Here is a 20,157-nt window from a genome sequence, read left to right on the forward strand (position 1 = left end):
ATTGAGATCAGATTGAAATTTGACCAATCGGAGCAAGCCCCCTGCAGACTACGGATTGGTCAATCGGTAACCGAGTTCAAGTTTAGTGAAATTTAGCGAACTTTGCGCTGATTGGTCGAATTTCAATCCGTGCTCTGAACTAATTAAACTTGCTCTGATCGGTCGAATCAATCCGGGCCGGCATTCAGATCTTATATTTAAAATCGTCTCAATTTTATGTCGAGGTGCTTCGTGCCCAATGAAATATAAGCCGTGCAGTATCCGAAGATAAACTTAAGACTGTCTCATAAAGCCACGATGCTTGTTTTCACGCTGGATTTGATGGAAATACTGCCTTTCGATCCATTTTTGGGAAATACACCAATCAGAACGTTCTATTCTTTCCAGCAAGTAGCAGTCTGTGTGGCTTAAAACCCGACTATGAATACACAAACTGTAGATTTGCAGTACTGGCGGGGAACGCACTTGAGCGTTCGTTGTATCTGAAAAATAGTATTGCGAGAACCCTCTATTGGCTACCGCGCGAACTTCCGCCGCGCGGCAACCGTTGTTGCGTCCTATGTATCACGACGCTCTCTACTTTCCACAGTAGGGAAAGACTGTTTATGTGGGCGATAACGATAGAAACAAAACGACATTTACAAAAGAAGAGAGAAACCGATGTATGCTTATCTATCTAAGAAAAAAATATTCCTCAAGGATAGAAATCCACTAAAGAATATGATAAGAGACGGAAAGATAATTCTCGGTTTTTACTTCACATAGCTGCATTTCTTTCCACCTTTAGTGAACAGTGATTTCTTTTCTTCAACATAATGACTACTGACATAGTAGCGATGTTAAAAGAACCGCAAATGACGAAAATATGTGCCCCAATGGTTAGATACAGCAAGTAAGTTGAACACCTTTCACACACCGATGTTCCATATAAAATATTTGTCTTTCTTATTAGGTTACAATTCAGAACGCTTGTGAGGCGTTATGCGTGCGACATATGTTTTACACCTATGATCATGGCGAATTCGTTTGTACAATCTTCAAAAGCTCGAGAGAATGAATTTACCACATATAAAGAGGACAAACCGTTGGTCGTTCAGTTTGCAGCCAATACTGTTAATGACTTTGTCAGTGCCACAGAAATGATCGCACCGTAAGTTATGAGCCTCTTCATTTTTATTATTTGATTATTTTTGGGAAAAAATATTTTTTCATTCATCACTTATCTCGTGATCAATAGGTATGGCGATGGCGTAGACTTGAATTGCGGCTGTCCGCAGCGTTGGGCTATGAAAGATGGATATGGCGCCGATTTATTGAGGAAACCAGAGCTAGTGAGCGATTTGATATGTCAAGTCAGAAATCGCATTCCAAAACCATTCGCTGTGTCTGCAAAGATACGATTGTTGAAAGACATACGCGAAACAATAATGTTGTGTCAAGCTTTGGAAAAAGCTGGCGCTTCGTTTTTAACAATCCATGCAAGGACCCCTGAGATGCGTAATGAACCGATCGAATTAGACAGTCTCAAGCTTCTTAGAGATTGCGTGCGTCTGCCACTTGTTGCGAATGGCGATGTAAAGGACTTGGAAAGTGCGAGAACTTTGTTCAGAGAATCCGGATGCGAGGGAGTAATGTCCGCTCGAGGTATCCTGAATAATCCGGCATTATTTTCCGGACATTCCACCACTCCGCTCGTTTGTCTTCAAGATTGGCTGGATATCACATCAACTGTACCAACTGAATTCCAATGTTTCCATCATCATCTGGTATTCATGTTGGAAAAAGTTCTACCGAAGAAAGATCGTGTATTGTTCAATAATTTGCAGAACAGGTCGTCCGTATTGGACTTTTTAGAAAACTATTACGATATAAGGCCAGGTACTTCATTTAATTCGATAGAGCTGACTAAGTGTACCTTTAATACATTGCACGTGCAGCAAAGAGAAAAGTATATTCACTTCTGGGAAGATGATACGTCCAGTGACCTTCTAGGAAATATATTTAGCGATATAGCGTCGTAAAAAGTACAGCGTTTTTCATCTACGCAAATGTTAAAGTTATTAATTAGCTATATTTTCTACATCAGGTATATTTTAATTTTATAACTTTATAGACGAAAAATGTATTTTGTAACAAGAGATATTTTTAAAAACCTTATCTTCGATAATGAATTAAAGATATGACAATGTTTGTACATACGCGAATATCCCATTGTTTATTGATCGGTTCTGTCTGTAGAAATACAAAACTCGATGTTTAGAAGTGAATATGAATATTAAATAAATAATAAGTAAAAATATTTTTTTACAAATGTATTGCAATTCTATTCACATATCTTTTCCACCATCTTCTACTTTTTCTTTTCCATGCGTGTCTAACCTCAATACTGGCAGACAAGTGGGAGAGAAACGTCAGAAGAGAAATTACGGAAGTTCAGCTGAGCTGAAGGATAGAAGAGTAGGGAAAACAGGTTGAAAATGAGTTACAACACGCGTAAGTTTTATTTATTTAATTTTTTTTTTTTTTAACACGAACTCTCGTGTTACATTTCTCGTTGACGCACATTTGCTCGACAACAACCAAAATGTTCCGATCATCAAATTGTGAAGATTCTTAAGTGCTGACAGTCTCCCATCATAAGGATTGGATTCGTACATATGGAGAATGTCTGACGCAATTTGCAGATCTCACGGAGGAATGCCCGTTAACCAAGGAGAAGAATTACAAGTACAAACTATGCAACTACTGCGGCAATGGATTACAGTTAATTATTGCCTGCTTCGTTGTGTTAACCATTGGCATTACCACTATGCTGGTGTTGCAGATTCTTTATACCGAAGATATACCGCAGGTGAGTGTTGAAGAAAAAGAGAGACAGGGAACAAAAAGGTATTTTTACAATAGTCTTATCACATTTCAGAGTAGACTTCATGGTATCCATGGAGCAGTTGCTACCGATTATTCAAATTGCTCTCAAATCGGCACTAAGATACTGAGAAAATTGGGCAACGCAGTGGACGCTGCAGTGGCCGCGACTATTTGCATGACCGTAGTAGCACCTCACAAAACCGGCCTTGGCGGGTGAGATATCGTCAACTAAATTTACCATCATTGTTACTGATCACTGATCTTGACTTTCTCTTCAGAGGTGGTTATATGATGATACACAAAAATCACACCCATCCAATTATTATCGATTTTGCAAGTAATACAACTGAAGGTCTGTACAATATTTCGTTACATGCGAGAGATATATATTATTAGATGCGTTTATTAATAGAGCACAGGAGAAAGAAAGCTTAAGTTTATTCGATTAGGATAATTTACGGTGTCAATCAGCACTTTTACCCGTGCAACCTTCTGAGGTGTCAAATCACTTGTTCTGCCCATAATTTTTCTAAACAATATTAACATTTTTCACACAAAAATTTATTTCTCTATTAGTAAGCGAGGAATTTGAAGTAAACAAAGTAAAATAAAATTTCAATTGACACGCACAACTCACGTCCGTTCCCGTCAAGAATGCAGCTAGCGCACATTTGTTCATTGTAACAGTCTAGTGAAGTGACGTCATAAAAAAGTACCTTTTATGGAATAACGGTACCTTAACGTAATTCGATCGATAGATGGGTATTGCAAAAGTCGATGAAATGTTAAGAATTAAGGACTGATTTTCTAATGCGAATCAGGCTTCTTCGCGAGAGCTGAGATTCGTCTGCCAGCCCTACTACGGGGATTAGAATTCGCTCAAAGATCACACGGCATCTTGCCATGGCGCGACATCGTAGAACCTTCCGCCAAGTTAGCGCGGGAAGGATTCGTCGTATCCAAAGATTTTGCGGACGAAGTCTCGAAAAATACGGATTACGGAACGCTTTATGGCCCTTTGAATCCGGGTGACACGTTGCAATTACAGGAACTCGCGAACACGTTAGACATTATAGCGGAGCATGGCGCAGGAGGTATGTATTTTGTTTTGCGTTAACAACTTATAATGTTACAATAATTTTTCATCCAGTCGTACACAGTGATTTTTACACGATCCTACAGCAATCGCCGGGACTTCTTCGCACTTCTTTCATTGCAGCATTGTACAATGGCACTTTGTCGTACAAGATTCTGCGCAACGATATCCTAAGCGGGAATTTACTGCAGCAGTTGGCAAGTTACGGGCCTACCGTTGTAGCTGCGGAAAGCTCGACGTTGCATCATCATGTGATTTACTATCCGTCTCACGCAAGCTCTATACGATCGGTGGTCGAGGCATTGGAGGACCTGCCGATTTTTGCGGGAAATGCGTCCACGATTGAGTCGCAAGCTCTCGTTGCTCAGACATTGACGCAATTGCATTTGTTGTTCTCGCAAAATACCCAACACGGTGAGTGTTACACGCATCGTTCTTTCCTTACCCGGGAAAAAATGATTATATAAGATCACATATGTTTATACGAAAAGAAAAAAAAACGATGCTTCGTCATTTAATTAAATGTACGTCGATATCGTGTGCTGTCACAAGTAGCCATTTATTTCGATCGCATATAATTTGTAAACAACAGTATTTTTTCGTATGGATATACATTGGCAAATTTCATATATCTTTTTTTTCCCCGAGTAATCATCTCAATTGACAGTTATTTAACTGTACTTGTAATTGCTTCAGTCAAGAGAGAAACATACACCGGAGTGATGGCGATGGACTGGCAAGATGCGTACGTCTGCGTCCTATCGTTAGTAACACAATTACACTCGCTTTCATCCATTAGATAACTGTTATCGCATTAACGTGGTTGGTGCAGCGGTTTAGGTTCACCTTTGGGGCTCGGAAATATGACAGCCGCTGGGTTTCTGTTAGATAAGAATGTCGATGACAACACTCTGTTGTCTACATTCGTTCCTGTACTTTTCCACCATGAGAAAGCGAGATGCGGCTTACGTGGAGTATTCGGCTCGGATGACGCTTTTCTCAACGGGCAGATCCTGTATAATCTTATCGTGCGCAGCTTGAGCGTTTCTGCCGCGATAGAATATCCCAGGTATAACAACGATCAAGAATTCATTTCAAGTAGGACGAGAAAAATAAATCAGATATAATCACGTTTTGTCTTATTCTGTTTCGATAGATATTATTACGTTTCCGACGGTATGGTAATTGAGAATAATCAGAGACACTCGATGGAGGCCGCTTTGCGGGTTCGATTGCAGCCCCTGATATCGTCGTTGCCTACTGACAATAATTTACTCATCAAGAGTGTAAATGCGATTATCAAAAGGAAGGACTCACTCTCGAGTCACTCCGACAGTCGTGGAAATGGAATTGCGTCGCGATTTTAAATGTGTGTGATGACCCAGATACTGCACCTGAGATCGAGAATCTTGATCGGAGACTGTGATATTAGAAGGTAACTCCAGCTGTTTGTAGAAATATTTTCTGCAAACTCGCGTTACGCGATACGTACGATCATTCAACTCAATCATGTGGGAAATTAACTGGGCGATAAATCTATCGTAAACTTTATATTTTAAGTAACATCATCCAACAGGTTTTAAACTATAATACTGTTTTATCATTGTTGCAAAATGGAAACTAACTTCTCCATCGATTCGCGTCTATGACGTGAATAATATTTTTCTTCAATTTCATCGAATCTCTATGAAACTTTCTCTTATGAGAATAATAACGTATACACGAAGAAAGAATTTTGCGATAAAGAGATTTTACAAGGAATAACGTTTTTATAAAATCTAAATAAAATTGTCGTACTTTTTATTATCGTTATTTTATTACACCTTGAACTGTTGAGTTTGTTGTTTATACTCTTTACTGAGACTTAACTGCCTGACTCTCGCGTAATATGCGCTGGCAGTGAGGACGATGATATTGCTCATCCACCAGAGGAATGTCTTCGTTTCATCGAACCAATAGGTCGCCAGGACCGTTTGGGCGCACGCTTTCGCGGTACCGCTAATGTTGTGCGTCAAAGGAGACGTAACTTTCACTTGGAGCGCGGTGAAGTATCCAATGGCGAATCCGAATAAACCGCCGATTGTTAAAGCCAACCAAAAGAAAGGGTGCCAGAGCTTTTCGTAATTAAATACAGCGGTGTGTTCACCGTTGATTAACATCAGCGGAATCAAAATAACGATGCTGTACGTATTATTGTAGTAGGAAAGCAGGAAGACGTCTTGATTTACGTCCGGAAGCGTCCGTTTCATACGGATGCTGTACAAGGCCAGCAGTAACGATCCGGCCACACCGAAAAGCGTCCCGACAACGGACAGGGAACCTGCCACTTTCTCTTGATCTACGCCTAACCAGAATCCACCGATAATTACCGCACAGCACATTACGCATTTGAAGGAAGTCTTTTCTCCTGTAAACGTTGCGTCAATTAATATCTCCAGATAGTTCCTCATTTGTTTCTTTATTAAATGAGGCCAGATCGGTGTGCTTTTATCTCTTACCGAGTAAGATATAAGTGAACACAACATTGAATATAGTTGTCAACGAACGACCTATGTAATAAAAAGCGATATCGACGTATTTTAAACATAAGTTATTAGTCGTTATCATTCCAGCAAACAAGATCGATAGGGGCAATACCTAAAAAAGATACATATATGAAAACATTGTACAATATTGTTGAAATAAAGAGAACATATTTTTCCCTTAATTAAGAATTTCTTTGCAAATACATGAAATTCTTTCTTAATTTGCAGCGTTAAACATCTGGTTGAAATCAATTGTGTGTATGAAGAACTTTTAATGCCAAGTCTTGGATAAACTTATTTTTTTTTAGCAATTGAAAAAAATATCAATAGTTACATGGTTTTTCTCAAAAAAAAAAAAAAAAGAAAAAAGATCGTATACCTTTTTCAAAGTATCTATGCTAAATGGGCTGTCATTCGCAACCTTAATATACTTCGGGAAACATTGTGACAATTTGCGTAAAGTGAGACAAATGATTACGCTCACTATACATTGAAACCAAGTTACAAAAAGTGGGGCATCCAGATTTACAACGTCACTGGATAACAGTGCCTTATTTACAAATACAGTCAAAATGGATACTATCCTGAAAAATATTGTAAAATTCATATATATATATATATATATAGTTTGTTATACAGTTTAAACTATAATGTTCCGATGTATTTTATACAGGGAATTATATCTATTATTATTTCATATATGTTTTTCTCTTAGTACAATAGATAAATTTAATCGCTGATAAAGCAAATAGCTATTTAATATTTGATGACTTACCAATAAGCTGTAATTACACATGTGATATATATGTATTTCGACCCAAGCCCTTCTTGTAGTTGCATTTTGATAAAATTTTATTTATATTAAGGATCGATCGAGTCTCATTCAAGTGAAGAACGAACAGCAGTCTGATTACGATGATTACAATGGTGAATCAATACTTGGCATTAATTGAAATTTTGTCACATTAGTGTAAAATCATTGTTAGCATTTCTATCAAATACGAACGTGCATATAAACATGTGTCAAATTGCCGCACGGGCAATGTTTATATTCGTCCTTGAAACCCGACGTTCATGTCGAAGCATCGTATACGTAGACACATCGATGGCGTAATCTTGTGCAGCAAATCAATCTTATCAGTATTATTTTTTCCATTCTACTTCTTCTAGATAATGCTTTCGAATGCCGTTGTCCAATGTCTCAGGTGTTAAATGACTGAGGTTAGTTCATCACATAGTATTCTTTCATCGTCTGCACGTTAGTAGTTAGTATTATATTTTTAGCATGTACATTCAATATTGAAATCTGTCAATATTAAAACCAAATTTGGCTTGGTTATTATTATTATTATGAAGAGATATTAGATTTGTCCTTTTCAGCTGAACTTTTTGCACTGGTGCAAGAAATGTCATTCGAAAGTGTAGTTTCGCTATCCTCCGCTGTGAGTCGCCACCTGTCTTCAACAAGAAACGAATACACCGTAGTATGACTCGACAAGTCGTATATAATTTTAGTAAAATTTTAATTTCAAATTTTACTGCTCAAATGTTCTGAAAGCTAGAAAGAACGAATCTGAAGTTAACCTACTGCAGTGTTCATCATGACGTTGCAATGACACGTGACGTAGAAGCGATACTCCAGTAGTTTTTAATAGTAGGTTTCTAACAAAAATTGTGATCAGTATTACTTGTTGTGACTTCCAATGGCCGCAGAAGTAACAAATTGCATTTTCTGCAAAATTATCCGAAACGAAGAACCGGGTGAGAAAATTTACGAGGTACGAAAAATTAAATTCAAGCGAATTATTGACAGCCAATTAGAGAGACTGCTCGCAGAGAAATGTGGCTAAACGAAATTTTACATTAATTACGGGTAACTAGTAATTTTTGTTGCATATATATGTGACAAATATTTCACATACATATGTAACAAATATTTTGCATATCTTTACATATATATGTAACAAATATCTTACATCTATTTACATATATATTCACATATATTTGCTGTAGGACGAGGATGTTACATGCATTAAAGATATTAGACCAGCGTCGACACATCATTATTTGATAATACCAAACAGACATATACGTAATGCGAAAGCACTTAAACCAGAAGATTCCGAACTTTGTAAGTGTGTAATATATTCCCTCAATATATCTGTGCTGATCTTCAACGAGTTACCGCACAAATTAATGGAAATAAAGTATTTGACAGACATTAACAGCTTTTATTCATTTGTATGAAAATGACAAACATTATACAGCTGAGGCATTCTCTCATTGTGTTTAAATTTTAGTTAATAAGATTGTTGCCACAGTAGACGTAATCTCAGAAAAGCTGAGCCTTGATCCTGCATCTATTCGAACGGGATTCCATTGGCCACCGTTTAACACTGTCGATCATTTACATCTCCATGTTATTTCCCCAATAGACCAAATGAATATTATGAGAAAGATGATGTTTAGTCCAAGTACCTACTGGTTTGTAAGCGTGAGTAGCAAAAGTGGCTTTACTTTTTTAATCCTCAAATAACAAGGTTTATATCAGTCGAATCCAACTTGTAAAAGCACTTTGTACATTTTCGACTAGGTACTTTTTATTCACACAATAAGTTAGGAAATATTTAAAAGTAAATATCGGAAAATATATGAAAAATGTATCGTAAAATGCCTGAAATATAACATGCGTGTTCGCATTAGAATATAGATCCGATCGACCAATCTTATTGTCTGAAAGTTAACTGTAAACATCATAGTCTTACTTGGCATCTTTTTTCTTTGTGCAGACGGACTACGTCAAATCTCGCCTGGAGGAGTATAAATAATGTCAGTTATTGTTATAGCGTTACTTGTCATTAGTTTTCTTTTTGATAACGAAGATTGCGATTTTACACAAGAAATTCATAACTCAGTGAAGCATTTGGCGTAATTTGGTAAGAATAGAAATATTTACAGGATTTAACAAAGAATTAGATATATGCTTTTCACGCTAAGATTATTTCTACTTCCATTATTTTGTTTATTTTATACATATATGGTACAAATTACATATACGTGTGTTAGTCCATAACAGAAAATGTCTTTTTATCTTATTCTGACGGCTTTTTGAAAGATCCCCCTTCCTGGGTTACGTCCACTTTTTACCCTCTGGATAAGTATAGTTCAGAATGCAATCGTCTTTAAGCTTAGTCGAATATCCGGGAAGTGTAGGCAGCTTGTAGGAGGCATCCTTAACGAGTACGGGATCCTCGAAGTGTTCATGCTGTTGATCTACGAACTCGATCGCGCAATCCTCGACGGACGAGCGCAGGCAAACGTAAGCCCACATTTGGAGATGCTGAACCATCTCGCAGAGGCCTACCCCACCTGCGTGTGGCCAAACCGGTGCTGCAAACAAATCAAATTGTTCTCCTCTCATAGTAAGTAAACATTTTCAATTGATCAGGTCGGAATTGTTATTGACGTTGTAAATTTACTTTTAGTCTTTTCTGCCATGAGGTACACAGATAAGATCTCGTTGATCCCTCCGATCCTCGCCGAATCGATCTGACAGATGTCGATCGCTCGCATTTGCAGCAGTTGCTTGAACAGGACGCGGTTCGCGCACATTTCCCCGGTAGCTACCGCGATACCGTGCGGTCTCAAGGCGGCGGCTATCTCGGCGTGTCCCACGATATCGTCGGGCGAGGTCGGCTCTTCTATCCAGAAGGGCTTGAATTCCGCCAGCCGCTTCGTCCACCCGATCGCCTCGTTCACATCCCAGATTTGGTTCGCGTCCAGCATCAGTCTGTTGTCGTAGCCTATCGCCTCGCGCACCAAACGGCACCTCCTGACGTCGTCCTCCAGATTCTGACCTACCTTCACCTTGAAGCGCGTGAAACCCAAGCTCAAATACTTCGCGCAGAGATCCTTGACTTTCTGATCGCTGTAGCCCAACCATCCCACCTGGGTCGTGTAGGCGGGATATCCGTTTCTTCTCAGGAGCTCTTCACGCTCCTGTTTGTACGGCTCGTACTTTCGCAGCATGTCTATCGCTTGCTCCTTGGTCAATACGTCGGTACTTTGCGTTAAAGAGTGGAAATATGTGTTGAAAATGATATCTCAGGCCTTTACTCGATTCCGAGTTAGCGCCGCGTTCTTTCAGTTTACTTCCTCTAAGGAACGACCCGAAAAAGTGAACTGAAATGCTCATGAGTGCTCGGAATATAAACTAATTATAATAACTAAATTGAAATAATATTCAAGATCTTTGGAATATGTTGCTACGGCTCACATATATCGAAAGTCCACGGTGGAAACGAGTTGCTCGGGCGTTAAATCCGTGAGAAGCTTCCAGACCGGCTTACCCTCGATGCGGGCCCACAAGTCCCACAGTGCGTTTATGATGGCCGCTGTAGCGAGATGAATCACACCTTTCTCGGGCCCGATCTGAGATATTCAAGTCACGCTGTTCATCGTGTTTTAATTATTTACGCGTCGCAGTTTGGATTTACCCATCTCAGTTGCGACTCGCTCGTCAACTTTCTCCAGAATGACGCAAAGTCGGTGTAAATCTGAGTGGTTGTTTGATTCTTCACCAGACCGAACATGGATTTACATGCTTGCACCACTAATTACGAAAGTTATTATTATTAACATATCTCTTTCGCTCTCTTTCTCTCTCTTCTTTTCATTATTTCTATGTTAATGATAAGTTTTTTATATAATATTTAATTATACGTACCAACTTCTGTGCCTCTTCCCAAAGTAAATGTAAGACCGTACCCTTCGTGTCCCCGATCGGTTTTTATTGTTACATAGGCGCAAGAATAGTCAGGGTCAGTATGCTATTGTTACAAATAAGAATTAACAACACCAGAAGTATATAATTAAAAGTCAGATATGTGAAGTTCTCACACACACACAGAGTTGTAATAATTACAAAATTTAAATTATTTTACATCCAAAAATATATTCACTTGACAATGCACTTGATTATAGACGTCATATATTTCATTGGATATATTACATAACAATGTGTATACCATTGCATCGCTACCATCGGCCAATAATGACGTTGGAAATCTGATGTCTTTCACATCGATATCGATAATTCTTGCGTCTATCATCTTCGTAACTGTTCCACTAACGATCCGGCGAAAACGACTGAACGCTGACTGCAGCAATTCGTATCTCCGAAGTGCCATCTTGGATTATTCCGCTTGTCTTATCGTCTTATATCAATATTTGCGCGCATGTTATCAATCCGGTTTTGACATATCGGCTCAGAGATAATTTTCTATATTGTTATTTACACGGCGGGGAGATCCCGGGTTTAACCCCCTTTTATCTATACACGAGCGGATGTACGAAATATACCGGACACCTTGTATATCAGTGCATAAAAAATTGCAACGTCTTTTTATTAACCTCAACAAAAGAGAACTTAAGGAGTAACTTCTTTATTATTTATTTAAGTTAACCTTTGCACCCTGTCGTTTAGCTTTTCATATTTGGTTATTATATATAATACATGACAGTTACGTTAAAAGCGACAACAATTTATCAATTAATTACGTTAATAAAAGATACCATTTCCACCATGTTAATATATTATCACATTGTTATGCCGTCAATTCCTCTTTTCAATCCTGACTTTCAAAGGATCGCACGATGCTAACGTAATAATCGTCTTCAATTTTATTTCAGCAATTTCAATCCTCCTATCCACTTTCAATGTGTATGTACGCAACAGAGTAGCTATGATGACTTTCATAGAAGCCATTGCATACTTTATACCTGCAATTTAAACGATTAATATTTCGCTATAACACATTTCATTTATTTATATTATTAATGCGCACCTATACAGTTCCTTGGACCGTTACTAAACGGTATATAACAATATGGATGAATGTTGGTCATGTTCTCCGGGAGAAATCTATCTGGATCAAATGTCAACGCATTCGGCCAATATTTTTCATTTCGATGCAAAGCTAAACTTGTTATTAAAGCGTTGGCGCCTTTCGGCAAAGTATGTCCTCCTGGAACATATTTTTCTCTAAATCAATATCATTATAAGTACATCATCAAGTAGGATATTTAAGTAAATCCGTGTGTTATTATACGGAGTAACAAAAATATTTTCTCCCATGAATGGAACATTATTATTCACTTTATATATTTCTTATATACCCAAGCAAAAATCTTTAAATATAATCATACATGGTCCTATATGAAATGATTATGTATGATCATATATGAAATTCATTTCTATATGACCGCGTCTAGTCATATATAAATATGATTATTTATAATTAATTACTATAGTGCTTTATTGATGCTATACAAAATTTTGACCATATTCTCTACGTTGAGATTAAAAAAAAAAAAACATATAGAAATTAATTGATTGATATAATAAATATCCAATCCATATCCTTGGCTATAAGATAAAGTTATGTGTTTAGCACCACGTCATAAAAATGCTTCGTCTTATATGCAAACAGCCCAAAGTTAGAAAATAGATTCGATAAATCCAATTAAATATATGTATAACTTATATGTTTAAAATACATTTCATAAAATTTTTGAACAGAAGAAGCTAATCTCTAAAGTATATATTTTTTCTTTTTTCCACACGTGCAATTAAATTATAGCGGTACAGTTTTAATTTGTCCATCATACATAACTAAATGAATAGTCACACTTGATTACGTATCACATCATATCTAGTTATGTAAAATTATGGTATGCCGAAGCATGAATTTATGTCTATATGATTCAATATTAATTACACGCATTAAATAATTATGCATGATTAAACTTGAAAATTATATTATAATTATGTTCAGATGTGAAATCATACAGGACCATATTTGGTTTCAAATCTGATATACATATTGCAAATGACCATAAATATAAAGCCATTTATGATAACATATATAAAATTATATGACATCACATATGGTATGATATGATTATAAAGTTTAACCGTATATAATAATTAATTACACAAATAATTATATATATTTATATACTACCATATAGGAAAATTTTTGCTTGGGTATTGTTTCATTACACGATTATGTTTATAAAACAAACCTATTGTTAAGTCTTCAGTAAGGCGTCGTCCGATGAGAGGCGCAACGGGAAAGAGTCTCAATGTTTCTTTAATAACACGCTCCAGGTAATTCATGTGTTGCAAATCTTCAAACTTGACAGGCGCGGATTTTGGATCTTGTGTGCCGTAAATTTTTAATAACTCCTCGTATACTTTTTCCTTTTGCAAAATTACATTTATTTATTTACAGACAAAATATTTTTTATAAGCATATAAATTATCATCCCAAATAACTACTGAACCACACTATAATACGTAAAAAAGGAAATCTGGACTAAAAAGTTACATGTCAAATATACGATATATGTACTTTTGTTAATTTTCTTTCCAATTATTTATCATTATAAGATATCAAACTATGCTTAAAATAATTTAATACATTCAATATACGTACTTGTATTTCTGGGTGGTTTGCTAACATAAATATTGTAAAATTCATTGTAACTGCGGTGGTGTCGGTGCCCTGCGTAAACGAAAATTTGGTTTTTACGAGTTCAATAATTTCATTAACACAGAAAGAATTTTATATGTACATACTGCTGCACACATCGTATTGATTTCATCGTGAATGTTTTTTCGAGTGAATTTCTTGCCTTTATTAGATGCTTCCATTAGTACGTCGAGAAATACTCTTCTTGCTATTTTATTTGAACAAAGAAATATACAAAATACATTTTTAGAGAGAGAAAGAGAGAGGGAGAGAGAGAGAGAGAGAGAGAGAGAGAGAAAGGTACGTTTTGTTAATTTGTTACGAGAATGAATATATTGAATATGTATTGATTCATCCATATATTTAAGGGATTTGTCACGGATTTGTCACGGATGTTTAATGGGTGTAGTCGTACCCTCCTAAGTAACGCGTTGAAAATAATAAGAGAAGAAAGTAACCCTTTGTACGCGCAATTATCTTAAAATATAAAATATACACTTTTTCATTCATTCTTTATATGTTATTAAACATAGCATTATAACATCAAACGTAAAAATACATTATGTAAACCGCAGGAATAAATCACGTAATACAATGAGACATTAACTTACGAGGTTTTGCACATTCGGTTTTAGTGGTATCCGGATTATTTCTCGCTTCTTCTTTTTGACGTATTACCTGCATAGTAAATAGATAATATAACGAATTCAAGGCGAATAATATTGCTAGGAAATATATTTGTGATATTTACCTGTTCCGTAGTAGAATGTATGAAATTTAAATGTTTCTGCTGCTCGCGATTTAAAGATGTAAGATGAAATATAATATCGGGGAATAAAAATATATTCCGCGTTCTCTGAAAGATTATTTCTTTCAATCTACAAATAGACATTTCGACAATTTCGTTAAATTATGTCAATCTCCCTGAGTATAGCGCATGTCAATTACAAGAATTTGAAGTCAGAAGAGAATCCTTACCTTTCTAATGCTTTGACGTACTGATCATTTTGATTTGATTGTGATTCCAACTTGATACCCAACGAAGTGCCTTCAAGGTTTTCACATGAAAAATTCAAATTTGTCATTTTTTATACAATAATATATACATATAGAATATAGAATATAGGATTTACATGATAAAATATATTATTTATTATCTTGGATGACAATTTATATATTTGTAATGAAGAACTTTCATGAGACACAGAAACAATTTCCACACAAATCAAAATCGAATAATCATTTTACCTTACCAGAAATAATATCCAATGTGCACATTGCTATATAATGAAATAAATCAACTTCCTCGCCTACCATATGTTCCAACTTGTCCATAAGTATCGAAGCTTGTTCCACAAATGTATCGAGAAACACTCGTAAAATGTTTGTATTAAAACTTGACGCTATCATTTTACGATGTTCGACCCATATAGGTGCTATGAGGGAAATCAATATTACAATAGAATATGAAGTAAAGAGGATGCATACATCCCTTACGGAAAAGTATTACTGATAATCACTGGGGAAAATATTAGGGAAAATAAATAAATGATTAATCACTGATCGGTACTGCACTTATTTCTCGGCGAATTACTGCAGGAATTAATCACCGCGATTACAGACAATTATTTGTAGCAAAAATTATGTCGATGCAAACGAATCGATGAAACACACTGATGTTAGATCATTTTATTGAAAAAAAATTCCCACTTTAATTTCTGCATTTTCTCGTCTCATAACGTATCCCTTTGAGCGCGAGCGTGGCATACCCTTACAGAAAAATATTTTACTGTCTATGATAACCCGGGAAAAAAAGATTATATATGAAACTCGCCCATATATGACTATGTATAATCATATATGTCCATAACGAAAAAATACTGTTGTTTACAAATTATATGTAAATGCAATAGATATAAATGCTTCTGGCTATTTATACTTCTGACACAGTACATGATATCGACATTTAATTAAATGACAAAGCATCATTTTTTTCGTATAGACATATATGATCATATGTAACTACATATATGCGCAAAATTCATATAACGTTTTATATAACTATACACAGGATGTCCCAAACCAACCTCGGTTCCCGTGGTATTCAAGTAAAACGGATGAAACTGAGCAGAAAAGTCCTATACCATTTTGCATGATAACACGCAAAATTTCGAGTTATCAATGATTGAAAATGGTCATGTATAGAGGCTTTTCTAATTAATAACTCAACAATTTGCGTATCATTTGCAAAATGAGAGACTTTTTTTTGTTCCGAATAGTCTAATGTACAAGTATATGACAACTATTGTACCTAACGACAAGTTCAAAGTTCAATATATTGATGTCAATCGTTAGGTACAACAATTGTCATATATTTGTAGATTAGGCCACTCTGAACAAAAAAGTGCTCATATAATTTGTCCATTGAATTCTGGGACACCGTGTATGTGCATGAGTTACAACTTAAAGTAATCAATAAAAAAGTGATCTTGAGCTTTCTAACAAATCGATTTGAACATATTTATATAGAAATTAGAAGTCATCACTAACGGATACTGTGAAAAGGGTAAATATTATTGATTCAAATATAAAATTAGTACGGAACGCTGTTATTTGGTATGATTTTAATCTAGTTATTCTACATATTATTACGAATATACGTAGTAAGCTACAGAATGAAGTGTATTCAATCAATATCGCATAAAAACACGATGAATATGTATTTTTCGTGATAGGAATATAATGTCGCGTAAATAGACATGTCACAGAGAAAGTAATTTTTGCAAGATCTTACCAGGTGCTGTAAACACTCCCATTCCTAGCCAAGCCTTGAAATGATTATACATCATACTTTTATTCAGGCAACTCGGACTTTGGAGAATCGTCTGCAATGTATAAAACAAATACACTAATCAGTCCGTTATGTTACTGCTTTCATCGAATTCAATGTTTTCATAATTAAAATGTATCTATTAAAAATGATGATAATTTGTTGAATGAAAAGATAGATGAGAGCATAGTAACTACGGTTTTTAATCAGTTTGTAATTCATCCATATGTAAAAAATTATAAGAAATGTAAGTGCTAAAATCTTACCTTTACATGGTCTGGCTCGGTTACAAAAATAAGTAAGTTGTTGCCAAACCATAATCGAAACGGAGATGGGTAAATATCCGTAAGCAAACATATACTTTGCAAGTATTCTGAAAATTTCACGCGCTTAAGAGGTATGTTACTAGGAAACAAATGTTTTTATATTTAATTGTATTAATTCTAAACTTATCAACAAATAAATGTCAAATAATTTTATTCAGAAATAATAATAACATTATTTTACCGTTTCCTTTTTATGGAAACTTTTATTTCTTTTTTACGATATTATTGTACTTTGGTAACAAGATTTATATGTTTGTTGTTACGATTGTTACGATTAAGTGACTTGAGTCGCAAATTGAATCTCTTCATAAATTTGCTTGTTTCTGCTTATCTTTATAAAATATTGATCATAGTTTTGGAACATTGATAAATATATAAACGAAAAGCCTTGGAAACTGGAAAAATGGAAACTGAAATACGCTGATCTATGGATGTGTATGTGTTTTAATGTATAAGAGCTATTCAAATTATATGTATTCTGAAAAAAAAATGCTATTGTATCAATAGAATTTCCAACAGCATGCGTAATTGGAGTAAATCTTCTTGATTTAATAGTCATATCATTGAAACTAATACTTTTTAATTATTATTAATACTTAGTAATTATTATTAATTATTGAAACAATATATAACATAGTAGTTTTAATAATATTTGAATCAAGATTTACTCCCATTACATTATTGTTGGAAATATTATTGATTCAACATTTTTTTCAGTGCAATAAGTAATGGCTCAGGAACATAATTGTTCGCGCGCGAGATTCATTAATAATTTTCTTTACGTTATTATGAGATAGATGTAAATCTTGAGTATGGAACAATATAAAAACAGAGTAAATGTTATAATAATATTACCGTCAAAATTTCTTTGGAGGAAGTAGTAGGCATTCCCAATAATCGGTTTCGTTTTTGGACCTGGTAGAAGGTTCGCCGCTCGAATGAGAGGTAGTTGCTTACGATAATTCGAGATTAGGTAGTTCATTCCAATGCATATTAAGATTATCAATACCGCACTCAAGAACATGACGGATCTGTCAATTGGTAAATTGATAAACAGCGACAGTGTTTGTATGATATTATAATTCACCTCTGCGCTTGAGCAAGTGTTAACACTAATATCCAAATTATTGTTATCTTTTATTATGCCTCTTTTACACACTGAGAAAAAAAAATGCATGATTAGTCTCATTAAAATTATAATTATTTTCATCGCTAACTATATATTTTTGTTATTCGAACGAAAAAGTAAAAGTATCCATTTATATCTCTCGCTCGGAATTAAATGTCCTTTTCGGCTCGATTTCGGTAGCACATAAAATTGACGTACAATTACAATGGAAGGCGTATCGTAATTAATTGTAAAGTCCAAGAATGGATGATTTTCTACCATTGTGTGATGATTTTGCGTGTAGCCTCGGGAAATCTACGATTGACGCAAACGAGGTAGAACTTCTAGCTTAATTTCCGAGCGAGTGATGGTACAGGCGCCGATTAACGAACTCTTTATTAATCTTGCTGGTTTATTTAAAAAGGATCAATTGCGTCTTGTATGTGATCGGATAGTCTAGCTTCGTTGAAAGTCAAAAACCAGCTCATGTTATCGAGAGCCGTTGCCGATTATAAAGGCAGCGATAGTCAATAATAACGAACTTCGAGGATGTTCTGGAAGGGGTCAACAATGCGGGTGGTAGTAGATAACAAACGTAAACAGTCTAACGTCTCTCGCCAAGGCAAAGAATTTAAATTAGAAAATGATACGAAACAACCGTATTATTGTGTAAGGATCGTGAAAAAATTATGGCTAAGTATTTCGCCACCATAAAGATCTAATGAGATAATTACGAAAGGAAAACATAGAGAATTAAGCGTGAATTTATGACAGGCTTTTGTTAAATCGCGAATCATGGTGAAAGATAACGGTAGCAAACGATAAGAGAATTCGATGCTGCAAACTTACGAAAAGAAAAGAAGAAGAGGAGAAATCATGCATTTTCGTACGGTACTTCCTTGTCATTGTAGAATTCATATTACACGATATAACACGATAAAAAGCTGTATCTAACTCGCAATAACAGTTATCATTTTAAATCTTAGGCAATGTAAAATACATGTGTAGCTAAAGCATAGCAGAGCTGTAATATGTAAGATAAATGACTCAAAATCTAAAGTAATACATAACGCATGAGTTATCTTAGCTTGACATTAGTTAATTATGCCATCATTTACACATTACCTTGAGGTAGACAGCCCAAACTTATCTTGGCGAAGTAATTAGCCATAATGTGTTACGATCTTTATATAATAATACACAGAGAAAAAGGTTTCACTAGATTTAGCATTTCTATTTATCTGACTAAAATTTGTTTCATAGAAACAACATGTACTTATACGAAATATTATTTGAGTAAAAATTTTATCGTCTCATTCAAGAAAACTCTATTGTTTAACAGAAAGAACGCTGTTATTTGAAATAATGTCTTTTAACCAAATAAAATATTATTCGGTTACAATAAATGCACGATGCGACACAGACAGGCCGAGGCTTACTACATCTATTGTAGGCTCGGCCTTAAGCTCGTATCGTATTATGGATTGAAATTGGATTGAAATTTAATCAATCAGAGCTAGATTAATTGAGTTCAGTTAAATTTGCTCAGATTGGTCAAATTTAAATTCAATCCTAATCCATAATGTGATACGGACCTTAGGAAGGATGCGGTCCATTTAATGTTACAAATGCTGCGGAGCGCCGTGTAGACTGTACAAAGTTAACTGAACTCAAATTTAATGAAATTTAGTGAACTTTGCACTGATTGGTCAAATTTCAATTCCATCTCTCAATCTTCAATCCGTAGGTCGGTATTCATAGTCGGATATTATATTTAAGATCGTCTTAAGTTAATCTTCAGATGCTCTATGGCTCATTTCATTGGCCACAAAGAAGATAAACTTAAGACGTAATCTTAAATGTAAGATC

General features: G+C 35.4%; 6 protein-coding genes and 1 long non-coding RNA gene across 12 annotated transcripts; 3 read left to right on the top strand and 4 right to left on the bottom strand.

Moving 5' to 3' along the window:
• Window positions 1-534: 534 nt before the first annotated feature.
• On the top strand, window positions 535-2,165 carry LOC106748214 (tRNA-dihydrouridine(20a/20b) synthase [NAD(P)+]-like). Of its 2 annotated transcripts, none has more exons than XM_014626532.1 (3): window positions 535-892; window positions 953-1,150; window positions 1,238-2,165. In XM_014626532.1, exons 1-3 carry the CDS (start codon window positions 816-818, stop codon window positions 2,019-2,021), a joined length of 1,059 nt encoding a protein of 352 aa, XP_014482018.1. In that variant the 5' UTR covers window positions 535-815; the 3' UTR covers window positions 2,022-2,165. The 2 variants fall into 2 exon arrangements, with proteins under 2 accessions (XP_014482018.1, XP_014482019.1); XM_014626533.1 differs by having other exon boundaries at window positions 797-878; window positions 1,238-2,164.
• Window positions 1,696-2,364, bottom strand: LOC106748217. The gene is made up of 3 exons (XR_001374725.1): window positions 2,200-2,364; window positions 1,916-2,040; window positions 1,696-1,787 (listed from the first exon to the last, which is right to left on the bottom strand). It is a non-coding gene; the product is annotated as an uncharacterized LOC106748217 (long non-coding RNA).
• Window positions 2,365-2,384: 20 nt separating this feature from the next.
• On the top strand, window positions 2,385-5,412 carry LOC106748211 (gamma-glutamyltransferase 7-like). The gene is made up of 9 exons (XM_014626529.1): window positions 2,385-2,493; window positions 2,685-2,851; window positions 2,921-3,081; window positions 3,147-3,220; window positions 3,690-3,962; window positions 4,088-4,378; window positions 4,661-4,727; window positions 4,797-5,033; window positions 5,121-5,412. Exons 1-9 carry the CDS (start codon window positions 2,478-2,480, stop codon window positions 5,329-5,331), a joined length of 1,497 nt encoding a protein of 498 aa, XP_014482015.1. The 5' UTR covers window positions 2,385-2,477; the 3' UTR covers window positions 5,332-5,412.
• Window positions 5,413-5,747: 335 nt separating this feature from the next.
• On the bottom strand, window positions 5,748-7,883 carry LOC106748215 (GDP-fucose transporter 1). Its single transcript, XM_014626534.1, has 5 exons — window positions 7,496-7,883; window positions 7,265-7,395; window positions 6,869-7,073; window positions 6,463-6,601; window positions 5,748-6,371 (listed from the first exon to the last, which is right to left on the bottom strand). The coding sequence occupies exons 2-5, from the start codon at window positions 7,327-7,329 to the stop codon at window positions 5,782-5,784; spliced, it is 999 nt and encodes a 332-aa protein (XP_014482020.1). The 5' UTR covers window positions 7,330-7,395; window positions 7,496-7,883; the 3' UTR covers window positions 5,748-5,781.
• An 80-nt stretch (window positions 7,884-7,963) lies between these two features.
• On the top strand, window positions 7,964-9,456 carry LOC106748216 (histidine triad nucleotide-binding protein 3-like). Its single transcript, XM_014626535.1, has 4 exons — window positions 7,964-8,267; window positions 8,503-8,620; window positions 8,790-8,983; window positions 9,279-9,456. The coding sequence occupies exons 1-4, from the start codon at window positions 8,193-8,195 to the stop codon at window positions 9,315-9,317; spliced, it is 426 nt and encodes a 141-aa protein (XP_014482021.1). The 5' UTR covers window positions 7,964-8,192; the 3' UTR covers window positions 9,318-9,456.
• A 152-nt stretch (window positions 9,457-9,608) lies between these two features.
• LOC106748212 (mitochondrial enolase superfamily member 1-like) lies at window positions 9,609-11,703 on the bottom strand. The gene is made up of 6 exons (XM_014626530.1): window positions 11,517-11,703; window positions 11,216-11,318; window positions 10,986-11,101; window positions 10,766-10,920; window positions 9,969-10,552; window positions 9,609-9,879 (listed from the first exon to the last, which is right to left on the bottom strand). Exons 1-6 carry the CDS (start codon window positions 11,676-11,678, stop codon window positions 9,620-9,622), a joined length of 1,380 nt encoding a protein of 459 aa, XP_014482016.1. The 5' UTR covers window positions 11,679-11,703; the 3' UTR covers window positions 9,609-9,619.
• Window positions 11,704-12,096: 393 nt separating this feature from the next.
• On the bottom strand, window positions 12,097-19,716 carry LOC106748210 (cytochrome P450 4C1-like). 5 transcript variants are annotated; one of them, XM_014626525.1, is made up of 14 exons: window positions 19,689-19,716; window positions 18,568-18,842; window positions 18,036-18,338; window positions 17,121-17,227; window positions 16,819-16,909; window positions 15,278-15,460; window positions 15,003-15,072; window positions 14,776-14,902; window positions 14,636-14,702; window positions 14,132-14,232; window positions 13,989-14,057; window positions 13,576-13,753; window positions 12,336-12,515; window positions 12,097-12,270 (listed from the first exon to the last, which is right to left on the bottom strand). In XM_014626525.1, the coding sequence occupies exons 3-14, from the start codon at window positions 18,202-18,204 to the stop codon at window positions 12,104-12,106; spliced, it is 1,509 nt and encodes a 502-aa protein (XP_014482011.1). In that variant the 5' UTR covers window positions 18,205-18,338; window positions 18,568-18,842; window positions 19,689-19,716; the 3' UTR covers window positions 12,097-12,103. The 5 variants fall into 5 exon arrangements, with proteins under 5 accessions (XP_014482011.1, XP_014482013.1, XP_014482010.1 ...); XM_014626527.1 differs by lacking the exon at window positions 19,689-19,716 and having other exon boundaries at window positions 18,036-18,211; window positions 18,568-19,521; XM_014626524.1 differs by lacking the exon at window positions 19,689-19,716 and having other exon boundaries at window positions 18,568-19,521.
• Window positions 19,717-20,157: the final 441 nt, after the last annotated feature.

This window comes from Dinoponera quadriceps, unplaced genomic scaffold (genome assembly GCF_001313825.1).
Source record: "Dinoponera quadriceps isolate SergipeBrazil2010 unplaced genomic scaffold, ASM131382v1 scaffold2600, whole genome shotgun sequence".
NCBI classification, from domain to species: Eukaryota; Metazoa; Arthropoda; class Insecta; order Hymenoptera; family Formicidae; genus Dinoponera; species Dinoponera quadriceps.